Source organism: Rissa tridactyla, chromosome 21 (genome assembly GCF_028500815.1).
Source record: "Rissa tridactyla isolate bRisTri1 chromosome 21, bRisTri1.patW.cur.20221130, whole genome shotgun sequence".
NCBI lineage: Eukaryota > Metazoa > Chordata > Aves > Charadriiformes > Laridae > Rissa > Rissa tridactyla.
The window spans coordinates 2392497-2416671 of NC_071486.1; the positions used below are offsets into that span (position 1 = coordinate 2392497).

Sequence of the window (24175 nt, forward strand, 5' to 3'; positions counted from 1 at the left end):
GACATCCTCAGGACAACACTAGGAAGGAAGGACTCTTTTTTTTTTTTTTTTTTTTTTTTAATACATTAGAACATTTATTTCTCAGAGAGAAAATATAGTCTCAGACAGTCAGATTATAGTAGGTAAAATTAGCTTTTTTTTTTTTCTTTCTCTTTACAAGCATAGATTTTCTTATTACCTCTCTTATACCATCTGATATAAACAATTCTAGAAAGCAAATAAACTCACTTTCTACAATAAATAGAGCGATCTGTGCTTTACAGCAGACTGACAGTCACGTTTAGGTCCCGTAGCAACAGCAGGATATCAGCCAATTCAAACTCTAAAATGTCATTTAAAAAAAAAAAAAAAAAAACAAACAACAAAAAAAAACCCAACCAAAAACCCCCAACAAACCCAAACCGAACCAAAAAAAAAAAAAAAAAAAAAAAACCCACAAAAAAAAAAAACCCAAACCCGAAAACAAAACCCCAAATCCCAAGATCTTAAAAACATATACACAGGTCACAAAGTCCACAGCTGAGCTACCACCCGGAAAAGTGTTACGTCCCTGGAAATAAATGACACGGTGTGCATATAAAAGACCCAGCAACACAACTGAGGACTTCAAGAACGGTGACAGTAGGTCTAAATAATTTAGAACCATATTTTACAACTATGTACACAACGTCCTTCCCTAGCCACACTCCGTAGGCATTTTATTATTATTATTATTATTATTATTTTTACAAAACCCTATGCCCCACCTCTATATGTTACAGGACTCTTCCTTCAAGTGTGGTTCCGCGTCCCAATGTATAAGAAGTGGTATTTTTAAAAAAGTAGACCAAGTAGAAATGGCAGTGATTACTCCCCACTATTCATTATTATTATTATTATTAATTATTATTATTATTAATTATTTTGACCCCCACATTCTCTTCAGTATGAAAAAGTTAAAATAATAAAAAAATATTGAGTTAAAAAGCGAAATGGTGATATTCACTCTACAATCTTGCTCTGCGCCTTTGGTTCTTCAAACGGGGAAAGCGAAAAAAGGGAGAGACAACAGAAGAGATCCCGAGAAATCATAAAGTCCTTGGCTAATAGAAAAGGGTTTTGTCGTCAAGTTTCCAAACATCAGTTTTTGCAACACAACCCCCCCCCCCAAAAAAACCAAAATAACGCAGGGATTGTCTGCAGAGCCGGGTTTACCGGGTTTTAACGGATGACAACGCTGGAGACACCCCCCACCTCCGGCACCGGGGAACGGATCCGCGTGGTGCGGGGAGAAGGCGAAAAGGCAAAACGGTCGTGTGCTCTACTTAGCGCTTGGATTCAAGCCCAACCGAGCCAGCGGAAAACGTCGGAGAGGCAGAAAATAAAGGGAAGAAAAGCAGAGGAGCCTTACACCGAATGCGCGTAAACCAAGGCAAAAGATGCCTCTCCCTCCAACCCTGATCAACCGCGGTGCCCGCAGAGCTGCTCCAGCCCCTCAGACACCTCCAAAATGAGTTTTGCTTCGTAAAAAACAAACAAAAAAAAGGAAGTTATCTTTGCTTAGACTCACTGCTATACTAAACCCTGATACCAAACGTTACTGGAACAAGCACGGTCACAGAAATCAGAATTTAAATGTGAAACTACCAAATAAATGTCTAGGACGTACACACGCGCGCGTGCGCGCACACACGCAAAATCAGGTAATTTGCTTTTTTTTTTTGTATTTAAAGCTCTGTGCATCTGTGCACGTCAGGTGTGCGCAGCAGCGGGGGAGGTCACCAAAATATCTCAAGCTTTCCTGAACGCAACGAGAGGAACCCAACGGGAAAACGCTACGTACGTAGGCAGGAAAATCGTAACACAAACTCCCAGCTACGATTTTTTCTTCTTTTTTTTTTTTTTTTTTTTCTCCTTTTAATGCGATGCGACAATCAATAACGTCATTTAAAAAAAAAAAAAAAAAAAAACAAAATGAAAAAGGCCAATGACGGTTAGGGTAAATTTGGCACAAGAAAGTCCAGTTGGGATTTCCCTAAAGGATCCTGGTTCGGTTACAGCGGCGACAGGTTCCCGGGAATCACTCGGGGCTGGCTGACGACTTCAAAACGCGCCCCCCCAGCCGTGGCGGGGGACAGGCAGGGGCGAGGGAGGGTGCGCGAGGTCTCAACATCCGCGTGCCGCCCTCTGCTCGCCGCATCAGCTCACCTGGGCTCCCGGCAGCTTTTCCCAGCTACCTCCCCGCTCCTGGCCCTGCGGACTGTACATTTCACCTCCTGCCAGCTCTTCGGCGAGACACATTCAGGAAGAAGCCGGACAGGTTTTTTTTTTTTTGGCACATTTCAGGGTACTTCGGAGGAGCGCTGACAGCCGCTGGGCTCGGCGTCCCCCGGCCGGTCAGCGCACGAGGACGGGCCGCTCCGTCGAGGCGGCGAGCGCCGGGTCTGGAAGCAAAGGAGGAGCCGCCACCCCGAGCCCTTACAGGTAATTGGACGTAACGAAGGGATGATCTCCCCGCACGCGGCTCATGTGAATCATGGCTCGGTCGTAGGCCACCTGCACAGACTTGCGGATGCTGGTTTTTCGGCCTTCCATCATCTTTAACTTGTCCACTGTGTCGTCCACGCCGAGGGGATAGACTTTGTCACGCGGAAGCCACTGCCTGCGAGAGAAAGGAGAGCGCAAAACCCCGTCACCGAGGGCATCGAGTGGGGAAACAGGGAAAGAAGAGCAAATACCTGGAGGCCTCTTGCCCTCGCAACGCTACGCTACGTTCCCCTGCAGGAGGCTGACCGCTCCCACGTCCCTGGCTCTTATAGGGGCTGCCACAGGCCAAGGAGTTTGTCCCAAGAGTTTCCAAGACGTGGCCAAGCACTCCAGCTCCTCAAGCTTTCCCCACGTCTCTCAGCAGCGATTAGTCACCGATTGTCATCTCCTCCCCAGGAGCAGCTACACTCGTGTCATCTATTTGTTTATATAATTAACACCCCACAATGATCACAGAATGGTTCGGGTTGGAGGGACCTTAAAGATCGTCTAGTTCCAAGCCCCTGCCCTGGGCAGGGACACCTCCCACCAGCCCAGGTTGCTCCAAGCCCCGTCCAACCTGGCCTTGAACCCCTCCAGGGATGGGGCAGCCACAGCTTCTCTGGGCAACCTGGGCCAGGGGCTCACCGCCCTCACAGCAAAGAATTCCTTCCTCAGATCCCATCTCAATCTCCCCTCTTGCAGTTTGAGGCCGTTACCCCGTGTCCTATCATTACGCTCCCTGATCCAGAGTCCCTCCCCATCCTTCCTGTAGCTCCCTTTAGGGACTAGAAGGTCTCCCCGGAGCCTTCTCTTCTCCAGGCTGAACCCCCCCAGCTCTCTCAGCCTGTCCCCACAGCAGAGGGGCTCCAGCCCTCCCAGCAGCTCCGGGGCCTCCTCCGGCCCCGCTCCAACAGCTCCATGTCCTTGTTGTGGTGAGGACTCCAGAGCTGGACGCAGTGCTCCAGGTGGGGTCTCACCAGAGCGGAGCAGAGGGGCAGAATCACCTCCCTGGACCTGCTGGCCACGCTTCTTTTGATGCAGCCCAGGCTGCGGGGGGTTTCTGGGCTGTAAGTGCACGTTGCCAGCTCATGTTGAGCTTCTCCTCCACCAACGCCCCCAAGTCCTTCTCCTCAGGGCTGCTCTCCAGCCATTCTCCGCCCAGCCTGGATTTGTGCCTGGGATTGCCATGACCCAGGTGCGGGACCTTCCAATGATGCTACAAACGTTTAAATGCATTTGACACGGAAGAACGACCTGTGGCCAAAATGCCTTCCTGCATGAGCACAGATTTTTCTCTCCTTGGAGTCCTTACTCAAGGCTTTCAACACTCCTCTGAGCTCCAGGGGAAACTTGGAAACTCCTGCGTTCCACAGAGCAGCAAACACAGGGACTTCCATGGTGGAAAGTAAGTTTTTATCCCCGAGAAAGCTCTGCCTTGTTCCAAGAGGCTGTAAGCACGAGCGTTTGGGTGCCTACAACTATCTGAGTATCATCCCGAAACAGGCAGCTTCCAGTAGACACATCCCAAGCCCAAGTTGACCCCAACCAACTGATGACCTAAATTGCAAGTGCCTTTTCTATAGCAAGTTTTTGCTGTGCAGTCATTAGCCCAGGTTGACTAGCGCACTCAGAAACACGCTAGCCACCTTTCCTAACGAAGCCCAGCCCCCAGGAGTTAAAGCTCGGCCACTGCTAGCACACGGGCAACCCCGGGCAGCTCAGCTTGTCTTCACCACCAAGACAAGGGACCAGCGTCAGTCTTTGTGACCCTTCCGCAGCATCACTGAAGTCAGCAGAAGCTGGATCTGGCACTAAGAGGGGTTTTTGGGACTTTCCTGAGGGGCCTTAGCTTCCCACAAACTGCAAACAAGGATCTAAGTGGCCACTTAAACGTATAAACATCTACCGGAGCTTGTTTTCAACAAGAGCAGGGCAAAGCCGAGGAAATGCTGATTTTTATTGGGAAGGTAGTTTCAATTACAAGTTTGGATTTAGATTTTTCAAAACCGATGATTACAGCAGCAGGAAGCGTGGCGCTGCCATCGATTTTTCAGCTGAAAATCATTAGTACCTCTTTGAAGAACGTGCCCTGCATCAAGCGCTTCTGGTAATCAGAGGCAGTGAAACAGTGCAGTGTACTAATAAAAAAACCTCAGGAGTGTGTCTCTTGGCACCTCTTTTCCCCAGAGGACACAAAAATAATCATCGAGTGATGTAAACGCAATCCCCGCCTCAGCTTCCCCAGAAGACGGCACAGGCTTTTCCTTCGTCTGTGTTGCACCTTGCCTCCGTCTCTTTGAACGGCATAAAACACTGCAGCGGCCCCAAAATGTAGGGGGAACCACTCTCCCTTGCTGCTTCCCCCTGCTGCCTTTGGCTCTGCTCTCTCCCCGTGGTGCACCTTCCCTCCAGCCGCGACCCAGCCTCTGGGCAACGCTCACCTCCTCCTCCAGCCCCTCGCCCTTCCCTGCTCGCACGGGAGACGCTGCCTCTGCCAGGGCTGCCTGGCCGCATCCTCACTCAACCCCCTTCCAGGGAGAACAAGGAGGAGAAGGGCTCTCAAAGCACCGCGAGGCTCCTTTTTAAACTCGATACCTTATTTTACAGAGGCGGCAGCAGAAGAGGCAAGCCCATTCCCTCCTCCATGTGCACCCCAACAGCCCAGCATCCTCTTTGTCCGCAGCATAAACTCTCCGGAGCTGCGATCCCAGCCGCGCACGGGGATTCCGTCCTGTGTGACAATTTATTTGTTTGGTCCGTGTTCCCACGCGGCGTTTGCTGGTTAAATAATCCGGCGGGTTCAGCGTGCGGCCGCCTGCCTCGTTACGGCGACTCACCTCTCCCAGCATAACGTTCCAATTTTCTAAGTTTCCCACTGTTTCACACATGGATTTCAAAGCCTTATTGCTCGTTTTTGAGGCACTTCACTGGTTTGTGGCTTATTGTATCTGCCTGGGTTGCTGTTACCACGTGAGCGTGGTCAGCCACTGATGCTAAAATCAGCAGATTCAGTCTGTCCAAGACAGAACAGTAAAAGGCCTTGAGATATTTCACTTGCCCTGAACCAGGTGCTCACACCTACATCTTCCGTCTGAAACAAATACCTTGATTTGAAAACTGCGGGGATTCGGCCCCTCTGAAAAATCAGGCAAGTCTAAATATGGAATAAACCCAGCTTTCCGAAAACGTTACCCTGGAGATTTTTGGCAAATCTTCCGCGCAGCAGCGGAACTGGCTGCTCAGTCTGCTGGTGTTTTAAAGTCAAACGCTTTCGCTAATTTGCTGCAGATTTTGACGACTAAATTAGCTCTTTGCGTGCCTCGGTATTTTTGTGGTGATGTGACCCCTGGGCGAAGGGGTGGAAGTGGGTGGAAGGGTGACCCCACCGTGGAAGTGGAACACTCAGATGTCATGCTTTGGGCCAGCAGGCTGGCTTCCTCAGTTAGACTCTTCTTGGCTGCTGCAATATTTAAATTCTCCAATTTGCACGTAAGATAATCACCATAATTCCTGCATGCTCCCCAAAGAGCACGTTAAATCTCCCCTCTCCGCCATCGCCCTCACCGCAGATCCCCGCCTGTCCGTCCGCACACACTCACCAGGTTCTCTTGTTGTCAAAGAAAAGGACAAGGAAGAGCTTTTCTCCTGCCTCTGTCTGCCTCTGCTCCCCCAGCTTCAACACGTCCATGGGTGGGACGGGGATGGGGACCCCATTGTGCAGCAAACCCTCGCGCGGCATCTTGGGGTCGATTATCTAGTGGCACAGGGAAAGGATATTTAAGCACAGAATCCTTCAAGTACCGCAGAGAATGCATTATTTTTTTTTCCTGTTCTTTCAGTCTACCCGAGCTGGACAATTAGGATGGGTAAAAAAAATTGCTAGCTCCGTCTCAGCGGCAATTTTTAAGCAATTTTCCTGCCCTTGAAGCTTTCAGTCCATTCAGTCCAAAGGCCGAGCACCCAATCATAAAAAAAGGAAAGGATATCAATAGGTGGCTCTGCGTGGATGTAGATGCGTTCACACGAATCGGTAATTTACTACAAACTCGGTATTTTTGTGTTCAGCAAAGGATTTCCTTCCCTCACTCCTAACTTGTACAAGGCATGTAACACCACCGCTGTCCTCAGCAGGCACAACGCGATTTTCCAACAGCTCCGCTCTGCCGCGATTCCGTTGCCTTCAGCGGCGCCGCTCAGATTTATGCTGCTATTAGAGCAGAATCGGGCCCAGTGTTTGGAGAGGGGCCAGGCAGTGCCAGCTTTATCAGGTTCGGGGAACGCAGACTATGGTCATTTTGGAGAGAAGTAACAACGGATGCATCGATTCTCCCCGTATCGAGCAGAAATGTCAGCGTCCAACATTCGTGCTACGGGATCACAGGAGAACGAAACAGCACAGGGTGGATGTAACGCTCGGTCTAGTCCTCTTTGACTCCTGACCTTGGCTCCTAAGGGCTTGAAAATGCAGTTTGGCTTCGACATTGGCCAGCTGGAGGAATTTATTAAGACACTTCACTACGGCAAAAGAATGCTATAAAAACCCGTCTTTTTTGGGGACAATCTCACCATTTAAGGCCACGCTAAAGCACAGTTTAACTTTGGCTGTAGCCACACAAAGATCTAAAAATGCTTTGGCTGGCCAACACGGCTAGCAGATCTCCCCTCTGGGCTCCCACTTAGTCAGAGCACGGCCGAGGGTCACTCTTTTAGCCCAATCTGCCCTTTTTGACGGCATCAGAAGTGCGCTCAGCCACGGCCGGGCGGACACGCTGGGTCAGCTTACGGCTGGTTTCACAGCTCTGCTGCCTGGATGTAGGGATCCGTGTAATCTCCGCGCTGACCACATTGGTTTCACCCCCTACAGCTCCTCAGCAGTCACGAGCGCCGTCTCTCTTGGCGATCCCAACCACGAAGGCACTCGAGGGGATGGCTGCAGCCATGCAGAAATTACACGGAGCAGAGACGGCAGGAAGAGCCACGTCTCAAGGAATATATTTAAAAGCGGCAGAAATAACAAAACACAGTCAGCCGACCTCATGCTCTAGTTTATAGTTTTACTTCAGCAATCTCTGTTGATAACTTAACAAGCACTTAAAAGCCCGCGGCGGTACTGGCGCTTCCCAGCAGTGACTGCGTGTCATGTCTTGCTTTGGAACCGCCTGTGGTGCTCACTGAAGCCAGGTTTAAGGATGTCACATTAATAGTCAAATATCCAAAGACGGATAAATCTCAAGGAAATAGCGCTCAAAGGACTGGGTGCAAACACATGCGGATATTCTCATATTTAAATCAAACATATGGTTATTGCAAGAGGATATATACATCACAAGGCCAGTTGGGCACCTACGTATGGAGTTGTACTCACTATAGAGGAAAATGTGGAGGCAGTTAGACACCAGTGGAACCTGGTGCCTGCCTTTGTAAAATTTAGGTCTTCTCATGCCAGCGGTACCGATTACTTTCCCCATACCCGCAGAGTGAACGGGAGAGGAGAGGAAAGATCTCCTCCTATCCCTGGCCCCAAGAGAACAATGTTTTATGAATCCTCTGCAATGCTCCGAAACAATGAGCGCAGGGAAAATTAACCGTGCAAAGGGGTTGAAAAAAAAAAAAATATTAAAAAGGACACATTGGATGATTTTGGGAAGTTTCCCTTTTCTGTCTGGTTACACTGCACATCAGCGCTGTGTTCCGGGCTACCTGCGCCGCGGGTACCGATGGTGAGAGCAAGGGGGTACTTACCAAGGCAGGGTAGGAGGGATAGCCACGGCACTTGGCCCACACGAGCTCCAGGGGCTCCAGCTCAGCCTGACTCTCAAGGGACATCAGGAGAGTCCTGCCTAAGGGACAGAAGGAGACACGGCTTTGGAGGGCGAGTCTTTGCAAGGGGGTTACGGTAACACGAGAAACCACAGCGTCATCTAACCCAGACACAGACGAACTACTGCCGTACTGAAAACATACTGCCAATATTTGTTTTACTTTTTTTAACCTATTTGCTTCCTCAGCAAGCAGAAAGCTGGAATTTCACCTTTTTTTCATAGCAAACCTATTATACAGTTATTCGTCACACAGGAACACACATTTAATCATTACTGCGTGCACAAATGCATAATTCCAGGCCATTTAATCAAGATCTAGAACGAAATCGAAAGCCACTTATTGTTTGTACGTATCTGCGTTGGGTATCCAATCCAGAGGAGATAAGACACACACCTCATCTGTAATAAGTTTACGATAAAATTTAATGTGCAATGAGATCTAGCCGGGCCACAGCGAATGCCCAGCCTCCTGTGTGCTCTCTCAGCACAGCCGTGTTCGGCATTAAAATAAAGCCACAATCTCCTAAATCACGGGTCTAAGTCTATGCATGCATGCAGCTTCAGATGAACTCTTTAATATGGAAATATTCATCCCATTCAGTTCTGGGGTGAACAGCTGCTCTATCACTGAAATCAAATGGGTATACAAGAGATGAATTTGGTCCATTAGGCTCCACCAAGCCAAATCCATCCTCAGTGCAACTGATGAAGCTGTATCTGAGATTAATCTGGACCACTGTTCAGAGAGCTCCTTTTTATTCCTCCTAAATACAAATATCTAGACTCCTCCGGTGCCGTAGACTTTGGGGCTATTTGATCCCTGCAGGAAATGCCTGGTTCTAGTTGACAGAAGTCTATTAGCCATCAATTTCTTCAACATGAAGTCAGAAGTATTGCAAAAGATCCTTTCAAGACATGAATAACTCATCTGCCAGCTTCTGCCCCTGGAAACGGAGTAATTATCTTCATTAACGTGGATTTTACAGCAAGTAGTGCTTGCTCTCGGGCCGGGAATGCTCAAACGCTTTACCAGAAGTCAGACTGAATCTAGAAAAGGCTGCGTACAACCCAAACGAGCGCCCTGCCAAGACGGATCTGATCTGCTTCTCCACAGATGTATTCTTCCATTAATGAAATGACTTTCAAAACCACAGAATTGTCCCACTGATTCTAATTCTCCCGGTCCCAGCCCTGCTCTGCGAGCTTATCCCCGAAGCAGATTGCTGAGCGCGCGGGCGCCGGGATAATAACGGTTCCCAGGGAGCCAGCGCACGGGAACTGTGCAGAAGGGAACAGGCGTTCCAGGGACTCAAAGCTGAATTCTGATTTCAGCATAAACCTGCAATGACTCTATCACTGACACACCGTAAGGAAGACAAGAATCTGGTTATGTGAAGACTGGTGTAGTGCCTTGGGTAGTATTAGAGGAGCGTTACTCAATTTTACTCATGTATAGCACAGTCTGACAAAGACGACTTTGTTACGAAGAGCTTGGAAGCAACGACGGCAATACAAGAGGCAACAGCTAGGAAGTCATCTCCAGAGAGACCCTTCTTATAATTACGATTTGCTGTTTGTATTGTCATTAGAGAGAAGTAGTCCCAAAATCAGGAGAAGACAGTGCCAGGGACGTCACACACACCAGACCTACAGAACGCACCCACCTGAGGGCAACAGAGGGCACAGGCAGGCAGCAAAAGCAGGAAAAACCTTTTATGCAATAACGTGAATTTGTAAAAAAGCAGGTAATAACACATGGGGGGGTCAGCAGCATGGATAGTCCATGCAGGACTGGTTCCTGGCGTGCACTGTGTCCTGCTCCCCCTGGTTCAGATGGGTGTCAGCCCTGCAGTGTGGCGGGACGGGAGCAGGGTGCTCCCCAAAGTGGGGCTGCTGCGCCGCCGTGCTCACCTGAGCTGCTGTAATCGGAGTCTCCGTTCACACCTTCCAAGAAGGGCACCCGGGAAAGAGCCGGCTTCCCTCGACTTCGCTTGGGAGGCATCAAACCACTGTTAGAAAGATACGGAAAAGCAGGTATTAGGAGAAAATGGATTGCCCTTGAAAACAAAGCCAAGTAAATGGATTCCTCAGCTCTGTTTAGAATGCAAAATTACTGTGCTGCGGCACCCTCGACATGACAAGAAGACTGAATACTTGAGCAAAATGTCAATCAATACGTCCCTTGTGGTGCAAGTACACTGGACATCACCCAGCTTTGCCATGAGCAATGAAAAAGGCCTAATGGAAACCAAGCGATAAGGAAGAAACCCAGCAAAGACTTCATGCTGGAGAGCATATACGCAACTGGACTCTATCAGCCCACGTCCTGAACGTCCTTTTACCTCATCGCTACAAACACTTCAGAAAAGGGACTACCTCCACCTCAAGCAATCATATTTTTTCACTCATTGTAATCCATTCCTTTTTGTTATTTATTTACAATTTTCTAAGAACCGGCCCATTCTGAATAAATTTGGTGCTCAAAAAGAGTGGAGACAAAAGCAGTAAACAGAGCCGTTCCTAAATAGAATAATTGCACAAGTTATCCATGAGACACCAGCTCGTTTTTAATTCCTTGTTTTGTGGGTGTCACACAGCTCTAATGTAATTTTTGCTGCGTGAATTGCTTGCAATTATTGTAATAAGCACTTGCATCGCACTTTTCATCTTCAAAGAACTATACAAACATCAACTAACAAGTCCCCACGCTCCCCTGTGAATTCAGATTTGTCTCCCTCGCTTCCAGCTGGGGAAGCGGAGGCAAATGTGGTGGGGCCCATGAGGCCAAGACATGGTTTGAAAGGGAGCTTCTGGCTCCTGCTCCTGTTCCGAGAGCATCCTCAGCCCATGAAGGGTTTCGGCGTGACTCGAGGCAATGACCGAGCTGAAGATCCGGGCACACAGCCCAGAGGAGAGGGGAGAGATGAAGAAGTGGGTGGGTGTCCCATCTCAGAGAAGAAGTGGAGGTCCTGTGCCTCCAAGGGGCTCGGCATGTTCTAAGGGAACTCATTTATTCCTAAGGGAAACAATTTACTGGGGCACTACGTGTTTCCCTCGGGCTGCCCAGAACCTGACTGCGGAGGCAGGATCACTCTGACGCAGGGAAAAGCCCTCACACCTAAATTGCTCCTCCAAACCCAGGGCCTTGCCCTTTGTCATGGGCACAAAAACCTTTGCAAGCAGATTTATAATGGAAACACGAATCAAAACCTTAGCTACAACCGCAAAATTACACACCTCTTTTGACAGCTAACATTTAGGATCACTCTGCATAGCAGAGCGAAGTTTTCATTTAAAAAACGCTCCTGGGATTCAACCCTGCTGCAGAATAATGTGTTACTCAGCTACTAGTTCTAAATCATAGCGTCGGTCCTGAGAGCGGGTGTGCATGGGGAGATTTACGATTTTAAGAGCCCGACTGACCCTGCAAGCTCGAGGTCTTACAGGACTAACCGAGCACATTGCATCGGGAGGAAGCATAAAATGCCTGAACGTATTTCACTAGTGATGGGTCATCAAAGACAAGCAGAGGGCAGCGACATGTTGAAGGCACTGAAAATATTAGTAAGAATATCAACTAAGGAAGTCTTGATTCTGCCTGTCCTGGACGATCTTAGCCATCAAGGTCAAACGTTCTCAGCCTGCTACTCACACAAATGTGATTCTGGCATAAACACAGGTTTTACCGTGCAGTGAAAGGGCTGTGAAATGATTTCAGTCAGTGACAGGAGGCCTGGGTGGGTAGGTAAGACCAGAAAATAGATACGGTACCCATGTGTGCCCGCTGCTTCTGACCGAAAGACGACACCTTTGCTCTAAGTCTGCTCAGTCCTGTCTGAAGTGCCCAGTTCTGCTTTTAAACCTCCAAGAGGAAGAAAGCAGCAATTCAGTAGGAGACAGAAGTTCAGATTCACCCGCGGTGCTGGGATGGACATTTGAGTTCAAGGTTTTACTAGCTTTGGCTCTCAAGAATTGCAAGAAGGCATGCATCAGCGAGAGGATGTGTATGTATTAAGAAACAGAAGGGTAACAGATACGCATCTGCTTTTGGGTATCAAGCGCTGCTTTGGGACCCATTGCTTAAGAGGACGGGGTGGAACCTGAGAAGCTTTTTGTCCTCAGGGTCAGCACACAAAATAAGTAACAGTTTGGGCTGGTTTCGACAAAGAAGTGGAATGATAAAACCAGGCAGATTAATCCAGACACAGAAGGTGTTCTGGGGAACGGTTTTACACGGGGCACTTACCTGCAGGCTTCAAACGCCAGCCCACCGCCCAGGCTAGAGCTGCACTCCGAGTCAGAGCTGCTTTCTGCGTGCTTGGCGAAGCCGTTAGTCACTCCTGCTGAGGAAACAAATGAGAATCAGCCCAAAGGAGCAACAGCAAGACACAGAGATGCTACCAAGGCTCAGGTAGGGTCAGTGTCCCATGACTCACAGCCACAAAGATGCCGAGAACTTCAACCAGAGAAGGAACTCCCTGTGCAGAGCTCCCCAGACTCAGCTGCAACCAAGAGTGACTAATAAAAGTTATTTCTACCCCCGACACATGAAAAATAAGGCTGTCTTTGAAGAAGCAAGTGCTGGAGAAGTGCCCGGGGATGGTATAGGAGAGCTCCACGCGGTGTCCGGCTCACTGGGCAAGGCCAGAGGCCAGGAAATGAACCACTTGCTCATCTGGCTTCAAGTGTCGTTTGAAACGGACATGGAGGTTCCATGCTGACTGCCACGGACTTCTCCCTACCTCACCCCGGTTCCGGCTGCTGGGCTGGTCCCTGCCCATGGGAGCAGGCACATAAAACCACAGCTTATTCGGTTACAGGTTCCTTGCTGAGAGAAAACTGCTCTAGGAAAAACTCATTGCTTCCACAGCTGGAAATGAGATTTTCCAGCAGACAGAGCAGACGCTGAGGAAGCAAATTCCCCCTGGGTAGAAGGCGGCTCCCCACCACCTTCCTCTCTAGCCAGTGCAAATGTCACTATAGCTGTAAGTGGAATATTTCACTTCTTTGCCCCGTAGCCATAAATGGAATACTGCACTTCTTTGCCCCAGACGCCCACGGTGCTGGAGATCTTCCCTCCCCTGCCAGGTTTACTGCTCTGCACACTTGAGGGATACCTACACAGAGAGCTGGGATCATCCCCGAGCTTAGACAAGATCCATGACCAGTGCCAGACAGGGGTGGACAGGGAATGACCCCCGAGAGCATCCCCAAGCCCAGAGCAGGCAGGGGAAGGCAGACGACCATGGCCTTCCCCCACCCAGGGACCCATCGCCCCCAGGTTCCCCGTGGGCTCATCAAAAGCCCATCAGCCATACAAAGGGAAAACTGACACCAAGGCCACTATTGTGTTTCCAGCTGTAAATATGGAATGGCCACAAGGAGCACATTTCGGGGAAACACCTTGTTCTGACAATCCCGACCATGCCGACCTGCTCCTGCGGTAACACAGATTCGGCACACCAGACACTCCCTCCCGTTAGGAGAAATCCGTTGTGTTTGAAACAGTGGAAGGAGCCGAATCACAAAAGCAGCGCTGCAAATCATAGGAAAAAACCACCAGTGCTGCTTCAGCAGAGGAGAAATGTCACTGCCTGCTTATCAGCGATTTTCCAGCACCCTGCCTGTATGTTCCCTTTTTTAATTTCAAGCCCTCATTCTGACCTGTATCCATGTGGGCAACTCTTCTCTGCTTTAACTACTGGCAGATGATGATGGCGAGTCTCTCAACTACCTGCCTTTCTTTGGGGAAGTCATTTGCGTTTCCTTTCATCTGTCCTGGTAAATCAGTTCCCACGTTCCAGTGCTTTCCTCCCACTCTCAGTTTGCCAGCAACCTTCTGACAGCCAAATAACTTTAAGATAGTATTTGAGGTATGGGCTAAGTCCAGCCTTGCGGATGGGAACTGCGCGATGATGGCCGTTAACACAGAATTAAAAAGAAATCACATTGTCGTCACTCAGATGTTCCTTTTCACCTCGTGCCTTTCCAAATTTCACCTCAGCTGCTTATTCTCATTTGTAGACCTAATTTGAAAAGCAACCTCCTCGGTATTCCCACTAATTTTATTTAAATCCCAGAACTGAGGGTAGAGCTGATGTAAAAGCAACGTTTAACATCTCATCTCACACAGGCGCTGTGTTACTGGTCCACCGCACGCTTCCAACTGATTGCACCATTTCTGTAGCAGGAAACTCTCACTCCTAGGAGCGCCCGAGCCAATGCAAACCCTTCCACGAGGGCAGGAATACCAACACTTCTCAGCCCTTACTGGAGACCCCGGAGTCTCCAGCCAAGCCATTCAACAGCTCCGCAAGCAGCTGGGCGTGTTGGCTTGCCCTGCAAAAAATGGCAAACTCTCTCTTACAGCAACCCCGCTGACTGGTAAAGGGAAGAATTACTTGTGACTTCCCTGGGCTTTATCTTGGTACCTTTATATGTCTAAAATGGAGTTTTCTAGAGCTGAAAGAAGTTACCAGAAACTCCAGAGGTACAACTCATTATGGACGTGTCTTGTCTGTGCTATTTTAGAAACGTGTCGAAGAGATGAAGCGTTCACCAGGCACCTCTGGCTACAGCGACTATGTCTCCTCCAAACATAAAGCAATTTTCAGGTGAGTAGTTTAGATGTAGATGTCTTTACTCGATCCCAGGACTCCCACTCCCTCAGCTCCATCTCACTTTCCAAGGGTACAGAAGGAAGAGAAATCCCAAGGAATTACCTCTCTGTCCGGCTTCCCTGGGTGACTTCTCTCCATCGCTCTCGCTGCAGGTCCTGCTCTGCGGCCGCTTCCGAGCTTGTCGTTCCCTGTCAGGGCGGGAGGGCGAAAGCTGCCCGCTCTGCCCGTGGTCCTCCCCGTTCTCCAGGGAGCAGTCCAGGCCTCTTTGCAGCTTCACCCCATTCTTAGCTTTTTTAAAAAGGACAGATGTCCGTCGGCCCACGCCGCTGAAAGGGGGGCTGGCAGGGGTGTCTGCAGGCGGCAAGGCCAGTCCGTTGAGGCCATTGTCGCTGAGCAGGCGCTGGAAAGCTTGGCTCTCCCGTTGCAGCGCCTTCTTGTCGAAGAGCTCCCTGTCCGACATCACCCTCTTCTGCAGCTCATTCAAGGATTTGCTTTCACTGATGGGTTTGAGCGTCGGAGGGTCCTGCAGAGAGTCCAGCTCTGAGAGGGAGGGTGCAGGTCCTGTGGGCTCCAAGGTCGGAGGGTGCGGGGGCTTGGCATCATCTCCTAAAGGAATAAAGAATCTGCTTGAACATTTTAGAAAGAGGTATTCCCAAAATTCCCAACAGCAATTCCCATGTTTCATCGGGGCCACAGACAGGAGAAGCAGCAGGTGCTGACTGTTGACATGCACTAGGCGAGCTGGAGCTAAAATCCTGCTGCAGCCTCTCACCTTTATCCTCTTCCTCATCCCCTTCCCTTGAGGATTTATCCAGCCCCTCTTCCTGCGGCACAGGCTCCCCGTTGGGCATGGTCTTGTTCTGCTGCTGGGCCAGCTTCTGCCGAATGGAGTTGATCTCCCGTCTCAGGAGCCGAACGCGTCGTGTCCGGGCGCCACTGGACCGCACGGTGCTCACCATGTCCAGCTTCTCCAGCAGCTCCTTCAGCTGGGCCTCCAAGGAGAGGTGAGCCCGGTTCTCTGGGAGGAGGATGTTATCCACTGCATCAAAAGAGAGTGTAGCAGTGAAGGGAAGGAGCAAGGCTTCTTGAAGACGCATTTGGGACCATTGCTACGCCTCATTCCCACTGCTATTCGTGAACCAACTGTTTTAGTTCAGGGATTTAGGAATTGTTAACCTTGGAGCTCTGACTTCCTTTGGGTAAAAAGCAGCTGATTTAACTTGCACTACCCTCCAATTGCCATTACTGTCCCAGAGGCAACAGTGAAAGGACACGTGTCTGCACCCAGCTCGCACTCCAGGTCCTTGGCAGAAACCTATTTCATTGCCAGGTTAAATGACGAGAACAGACCACAAACAGAATTGCCCAAAACATAAAATGTTCACCATATTCTTCTGGCTCTGCTGCAGGGCTGGCATCCGCGGGAGCAGGGCAGACAGCCGAGGGCTCTGCTACCGCACACCAATACAAATTTCATTTCATTGGCATCCAAGAGGGCTGCAACGTTTAGAAAACGGACCGCAGTCTGGGAGCTCTGTGTGCTGGATGGCAGCAGTATTCTGTACTAAGTTTAGCCAAGTTATTCAACCAACGCTTTGGAGCTGCACCTCAAGACAGCTACGGGAATTCCTGTTGTGAATGGAAAGCCTCAGCTAGGAGGACCGCTTGGGATCCAGTACCTTAACCCCATATCACCCATTCCATGCTCCATCTAACACATTTGCTCTATAACTTGCCAATTTACAATGAAATGGACGAGCCTTCCTCAGAGCAAAAAATCCTAGATCCACCTTTGCACCGTTCTTTAAAATCCCAAGTTTGTACTACAGCCATGGCACAAATCAAAGAGCATGGGCAGTCATGAGGCTCTTCTGGGGCAGACACGCACTACGAGAGCTGGAGCTAAGCTGCCCCGAGCTCGGAGTGCTCAGCTCACTTGAAATCCTGCTCTTGGAGGCTACGGAGGAGTTGGATAAATGCTTAGATAAACAGACGGATAGAAAAATTCTTGTATGCTGAACGATGGCTACGATTCTCATGCAGGCTGAGTGACATGCTCAGAACAAAGAACACGGTTATGATCTGCCTGAAAATAAAAGGTTACTAAATACTCACCATCCTCCCAAGAAAAGCGGTAAAAGTCCTTGGTTTTGGGTGACTCGGGCAGGTGAATCCCCACATCAGTGTCAAAGCCAATGTTTTCAGCCTGCCGCCGCGCATGACGCAATATCGCTCCTCCGAGGTCTCTGAGCCGGACAGCTGCTCGGTGGAAAATCGTGTCTTTAGCATTATACCTCATGCAGTTGGTAACTATAAGGTTAAAGTCTTCCTCAAACTCATCCAATGTTCGGTAGAGGTGGGACTCCAGCTTCCGCCTCATGGTGGAAAAATCCATTGGGTTGGAAATGAATTCCAGGTAATCTGGAACCTAAACATATAAAACCTGTACAATTACAAAAACCATTTACTAGCCAACTAGAGCGCATCCATCATAAGCACTCGTAACGCCCTTTCCACCGGCAAGGGGCAGTGCCAGCAGTTCATTTCTGTGTCACCCAGTCAAGGCAGACACATCCTGGCTCTGCAAAACGTTACTTGTCTGAGACGTGCTGAAGCTTCCAGAAAACAATACCCTTTTTCGGCCTGGAAGGATACCCACATTGTGAGTCCTCTTTGAGATACTCTTTAGTCCACCAGCAGCTTGGGATAAGGTGGTTTGTGCTTCCAGGGTTACGACAGCACACGAGCTTCTGCCCAGCAATACCTCATCTACAACCCGTTAGACGCCTCTAGGAAAGAGACTTGCCTCATTCAGGTTGACAGGCTCTGCGAAGATCTGGGCAGCATCCTTCTCCTGCAGCAGGTCCAGCGTCGTGCGCAGAAGTACATTGAAAGGGGTCAGCTGTAGCTCCATAGCAGCCTGCTGAACCTTCACCTGGGAAGGGGAAAACAGCGATGAGCACAGTTGTCGAGGACAGGCGATGTGAGTGGTGTCTCCCTCCGGCTTCCCCTGATTCATCACCCCAGCTCTACTCAGTGATGGAAACCTCAGGTCATCACACCACTGGTGTGGTAGAGTCACTGCTGAAGAATTTCTGGCAAACACCCTGTCCCCTCCACGCGCAGGAGGCACATTAGCAGACAGCACTTTGCAGAGTTTAACTGCGCAGTCCAACCCTTTTGTGTGGGGAACTCCTGTTTATCCGATCTCACAAAGCCAAAACAAGAGAAAACCCCATAAAATTAAAAGATAATACCACTAAAAATGAAAACAGGAAGAAGCTTTTCATGCCTGGTAAATTATCCTGTAGAACTCCCTGCCTCAAGATATCATTATGCCAATTAGCAACATTATACAAAAGTTAAAAGTATGTAGGCATTTACATGAACAACAAGATCCATAATTAGACTACAGAGCATAAACAAAGTTTAAGATATAAGCGCTCACACTTTAAGGCAGAAGCCAAATAACAACAGTGGTTAGACGTTTGCAAATTCCTAACACAGTTTCTTACATCCTTTATGAAGTCTCTAATACCATCTGATTTCGAGCAAACAAGTTGTAGCACTGGTTTGATCTCTCACACTGAAACTCTATTCAAAGGAGACTGGAACAGGATAGAAGTATTTCTTTCTCCTTTAACATTTTAATGTCTTTGATCTTATAATCACTCATTATGTCATTAAATCAACCACTTCAGTAGCGAAGGAAAGCACGTCTGTTTACATAAAACAAACCGTATTTGATGTGCTCAGCAACAAGACAGCATCAATAAGAGAATGAAGGAAGATGGATATAAAGACCACGCTCTTCCCCCAAAACAGCAAAGAACCCAAACAAAGACTGAGGACTCTGGAGCATCCTTCAGCTGAATGCTGGGCTAGGACAGAGCTCCAACTAGACAGCCTTATCCTTTTATAAAGCACACCGTAGTTTCAACAAGCTTTTATGGATTTAGCCAACTGCACTACAGGTATACCAAGATATCAAAAGCAAACAGAACCCAGCCCTGGTTCTGAGGGCAGAGGCTGAGCAGCACGAGCCCGTGACTGACACAGGGAGAGACGGCTGCTCTGCACATCCAGAAGTCAAACTCTACGAAAAGAGGAAAAGGATCAAGAAAAACTGTCGTGTTCCTCCTCTGCCTCCTGCAGCAGAGGGTGCTCCCATGGGACCGAAGCGAAGGGCAGCAACTTGCCAGCCAAAACTACCCACCTGCTCCCGTTTGAGTTTTTCCCTCTTACGGATGAGCTCGATGAGCAGCCGTGCCCGCTCCAAGTCATGCCGCAGTTTTTGCCAGTACTTCAGCTCTTCCTTCACTGCACTGGTCTTCTCGTCCTGCTCCTTCTGCAGGACAGAACAGTGGGGTGAGATGAAAAACATGACTGGCTTCCTGCGCTCCCTCCTCCTTCTAGGCATCCCCTGTGAATTGCTCTCATAGTCTTCCTCCTCTCTACTTGTCTCTTGTTCAGACTATGTCTCCTTCCCACGGCATTTAGCTGTCTAACAAACACAGCATCAGCCTTTCTGGATTTTATCTTATCTGTGAAGTTAGGCCTAAATCCTACTGTAGCTACACTCTGTTAACACGCTTCATTCCATGCTCATTTACACCCTCCCTGCTTTTACACCCATGTTCATTAGAGAGACTGGAAATCCTTTCTGTTGGCTGCTGTGCATCGAAGAGGCAGCCCAAAGCGTTTAGAGTATAAAGGCAAGGCGAGCAAAAGCATGGGAGAAAAGAGCTATTATTATCCTCTTCGTAACCAATAAGAAACAGAGCCACAGAAAGAGATTCGCCAAAACACAATGGAACAGCCAACGCTGGGAGATGAGCTCACACCTTCCAAGACACAGTTCAGTGGCTCCGCAACGCAATCATCCCTCCTCTCCTAAATCTGTAGCTTTTCAAATGGTTTGGAGGATATAGCTGAAGTGCATACACTTTCGCCTGATTGCCAAGAGAGGACAACTGCTTCATAAGATCTTGATGGTTTATATTTATAGGACATTTGTTTTTAAGAACTTATGGTAAATTGCCAACTTAATACACCAAGGAAATGCTGCACTTCCCCAAGCACCAGACTGATGAGTGGGAAATATTTTTATTAATCCCTCAGAGCAGTCTTCATACAAACCAAAAGCCTATAAATTCCTCCAGCTACGGTAAAAACATACGTGCACAATGTGCACGATGCCTACGGACAGGCTGCGTTAGAGGGTAGAGTCCGGCTGCTTCATTACTTCAACTGCTTCTTGTGCCAAACGCGGTGCTGTTCATCAGCATCGAGTGACTCTGGACGTCAGCTCAGAGGAGGAAGCACAGGAGTCCCGAGCTGATGATTATATCTAAACTTCCATATGAATGTGCATGGGAGGGTCGGAAATTGAAGCAGCAGGAAGAATGACCCAAACTGGAATTTGGCCAAGACTCTGGAGCTAACACCCATTTTCCCGAGGAGGGGATCTTTAATCACTCGTGAGGAACGTGGCTTTATGATTCATCTAAGAGATCAATCCACCAAGGGCCCATCACACCCTGGCACAACCCTGGCTCTCCTGACTCAGGGGGAAAACTCTTACCTGCTGGCTCCTCAACACCGATTCTCGTGGCACAATGGATATCCCGCTGACAACTAAGCTTTCAGGCATGAGCATACCACGAGCAAACCAAAAGAGAGTGAAATCAGGTCACTCTCTGATCCTTTCACCCTCACTCCCCTTCCCAGCCATGCATCAAGCGCATCTCCCCCCGGGATGCAAGCTCTCCGTCCTTCCCTGCAGGTTCAGCTGGGGACCAGTACCTGCTCCGCGTTCCTCTGGGACTGGAGGTGCGAGTGCAGGCGCCGGATCAGGGGCACGCCGTTCCTCGCCTGCCGCTTCAGCAGCCAGTAGTTGTGGAGCCTCTGCATGAACTGGTTCTTCCTCTGGAGGGAGAGGCCGCTGCAGATTTTGTTCAGCCTGAAGGAAGCAAAGAGGTGTCATGGAACCAACTGCGACGCAATCATGACTCTGCGGACACTGGCAATGGCAGCAGGTTTCCCGACGAAGCTTTGCAGTGTTGTGTCAACGCACGCTCTGAGCTATGCGTGCAACTGGAACGAACTGGGATCTACCCACCACAAAGACATACGTGCCTACTTTACACGATACGTGCCTACTTTACACAATATATCCTTACTTTAGAAGCAGCTCAGCTGGAGGTTCTCACCAAGCACTTACCACAGCACAAAGTACGCAATCACCGATTCAGCGCCCAGCCTTAACTTCAAAACTACTTTCAGTGTCAAGAATTCTCCTGGGGGTCATTTAAGTCCGATGTTATTAAGCTGAAGTTTGGGAAACCAACGTGACAGGAGTCCACGAATAACACAGCACCTATTTTAACCTTTTCAAACCATTCGTTAGATTTTATGTGGTGCCTTATCATCAGTTTTTCAAAGCTTATCTGTTAAAATACCGGCAACACGTCACCACGCTTCCTCAGGCACCAAACGAAAATCCAGCACTACCTAGTTCTGCGTGAGAGAGAGCCGGGAGAAAAAAAAATACACAGCCAAATTCAAAGCTGTTTGCAACACTGACAAGTTTGATATGTTCTGTAATAAAACGAGGAATTAAAAAACTATGAAATGAGATTTAAAAAAAATAACAGCAGGATGACCCCTATCTGCCTGCCAACTTGTAATGCCTGAAGTATTTCAAACACACCTTTACAGCCATCTATGTAAATTCGGATGCTGGATGGGTGTTTGCTGTTAGGGACCACCACGGATTCTGCGTTACATGACAGTTCGGGATGACTGCTTGGCAAAGCAGCAAAACCGGTGTGCCAGTGACACCCATGTGGAAGAACATGAGTCAGGGAGGATTCTGCAGAGCACGCTTTGAACACGGTTATTGCTAGGTCTTGACCGGAGACAGCGCTTCCAAGTTCAACAACAAGAGGGACTGAGTCCTCAAAACAGACTCTGTCCAGTTCCAGCTGTCCAGCTCCTTCCCATCTGCCTACAACACTCACCTGTAAGAGGGAATTTGTGCGACTGTCACCATGGGCACAGACGAACGCCCGTTGGTCACGTCACCAGGCTCTTTTTTGATCTTCTGCTTCAATTTCACTTGGTTCTTTTTCAGAGACCCTTTGGGAGGGCCAGAATTGGCTTCCTCCTCTCCCTCCTCCTTCACAGTGTCCTCCCGCCCCTCACCACCAGCAGCTGGAGCCCCTTTTTTCACCATCCCAGGTGGGGAATGACTCTCACAATAGGCAGTCTTGCGCACGGTGAACGTTGTGCCGTTGATGCTGGTCTCCCGCATGGGTTCTATCTTCATGAAGAGACCAGCCCGCTGGGCACAGGTGACGTGGAAGGCAGTGTAACAGTTCACCTTGTGGCATTGGATAGCAGCTCCCATGCCCTTCTGCTTGCAGATATAGCATGTGAGCTTCCACCGAGCCGGGGGGATGTCATTTATCCCTTCAATGGGCTCCAGGAACACAGTGTTTGCAAAGCAGACCTCTGGGATCCAGATGGCACAAACCACGTGAGCCCAGCGGCCATCGCTGGTCTGCTTGAAGGCTCCACCTTTGTTTGGGCAAAGGACACAATCCACAGGGCGAGAAGGGGACTGTAAGCAGCAGCGGCAAAGCCACTGCCCCTCGGGGATATAGGGCACGCCGTAACACTCCTGGTGCACGGCCAGATTGCAGATATCACAGAACAGGATGACGTTGCTGTTGTGACACTCATCGTCCATGCAGACGCAGCAGAAGGCATCCTCATCAATGAGGGACTGCTGAGCCCCATTATTCCGGCTCTCAAGGTACGACTCCTTTTCCAACCGGTCCACCAGCAGCTCAAAAGTGTCAGCAGAAACTGTCCCGTAACCATCGTCCCTTCTCTTCTCGTTGACCATTTCCAGCCACGCCAGGTCCTCCTCATCCATGTCATACTCCACCTCTACATCCAGGTCCTCAGGAGGCTTTTCAATGTACCGGTAGTAGGCGGCAGGGAGAGGAGGGGCATCTGGCTGGCTGAAGAAGTCCACCACACGGAAGTTGGGCTGGGGCAAGTGTAAAGACGTCCCTGGCGCGTGTTTGGAGCAGGGCTCTTTCTTCTTGCCTTTGGAAGGTGTTTTCTTAGATTTGGAAGGGAAAAGGGGCTGCTCGCTGTTTTCCTTGTTGCTGTTGCACTCTGTGATGTCCTGGGCCATCAGCTCATCTTCTGTGATGATTTTTAAGGGATCATAGATGCTGATGCGATGAAGGCGCCCATCGATGTCTACTTCCACGATCCGCTGGGCCTGAGCATATGTCAGGGTCTCGCGAGTCGGTGAGCACTTGAGGCTGTAGGGCGAGGGAGAACGTCTCCCCTCCAAGTTCTGCCGGGACCTCCTCCGAGGCTTCCTCATCGCTGCGGTCCAGAGACCCTGTAACAAAACAGGACAGAGGACAGTGTAAGCCAAGGAGACAAGCAAGGAGCAGTACAAATTCAAAAACTCACTCAGCGTTGCAATAGACCAACATTTCTACTAGAGACTCCAGCAACTTCAGGCTTGCTGAGGCCTCTTCACCTTCTTACACACAATAAGGTAATGGATATACCAACCATTTCTTGCAATGTGTATCACAGCAATGCACAGCACCCTCCAACCTTCTCTATTTACGTGCCAGGAGTTGTATATACCCCCATACCACTGGATGAGAAGAGACAAAATATATTTTAAGCGTAGCATCCAAAGAGTCTGCTGGGCTTTCAGCTCAGGAAACCATTCAGATCCCCCAAAATTCAAACAAACACTTATCACATCGGCTCACACCGTTCACATACTAAGTTCACATAAGCCAAGGAGTTCTTCTCTGTTCTTTTGCCTGCAGCTTTTCTTTGATATCCCCAATAGCACACAGAATGTGCTGGATGTTTTCCAGACAGAAAACACTGTTCCTGCCCTGTGAAAGCAATTGCAATGTTTTTTTTTTTGTCACTGAGCTCCGTATGAGAAAACCAGCAGTGCTCCCTCATTGCAGGTGCAAAAAGTCCCGTAATGAAAAATCACCCTCCAGTTCTGCCTTTCCTTCCCTTGCAGATGTAGCTGTTCCTTGCACCACTCTCCGGTGTGCATTGAATGGACTGTGTCCTGCCCAAATGCCCAAACAGAACCAGAGGATGAACTGAGCAATGTAACGGGTGGTAGACGTGAATCCCTTCCGCTCCTCGGTGGGATCCAGG

The 24175-nt window shown here is 49.3% G+C and overlaps 1 protein-coding gene across 1 annotated transcript; it reads right to left on the reverse strand.

The window, feature by feature from the left end:
* Window positions 1-407: 407 nt before the first annotated feature.
* On the reverse strand, window positions 408-23626 carry BRPF3 (bromodomain and PHD finger containing 3). The gene is made up of 13 exons (XM_054181174.1): window positions 23555-23626; window positions 21973-23375; window positions 20756-20912; window positions 19167-19298; window positions 17757-17885; window positions 17066-17378; window positions 15723-15989; window positions 15053-15556; window positions 12577-12670; window positions 10242-10339; window positions 8251-8348; window positions 6108-6262; window positions 408-2641 (listed from the first exon to the last, which is right to left on the reverse strand). Exons 1-13 carry the CDS (start codon window positions 23555-23557, stop codon window positions 2458-2460), a joined length of 3537 nt encoding a protein of 1178 aa, XP_054037149.1. The 5' UTR covers window positions 23558-23626; the 3' UTR covers window positions 408-2457.
* Between the last annotated feature and the right edge of the window lie 549 nt (window positions 23627-24175).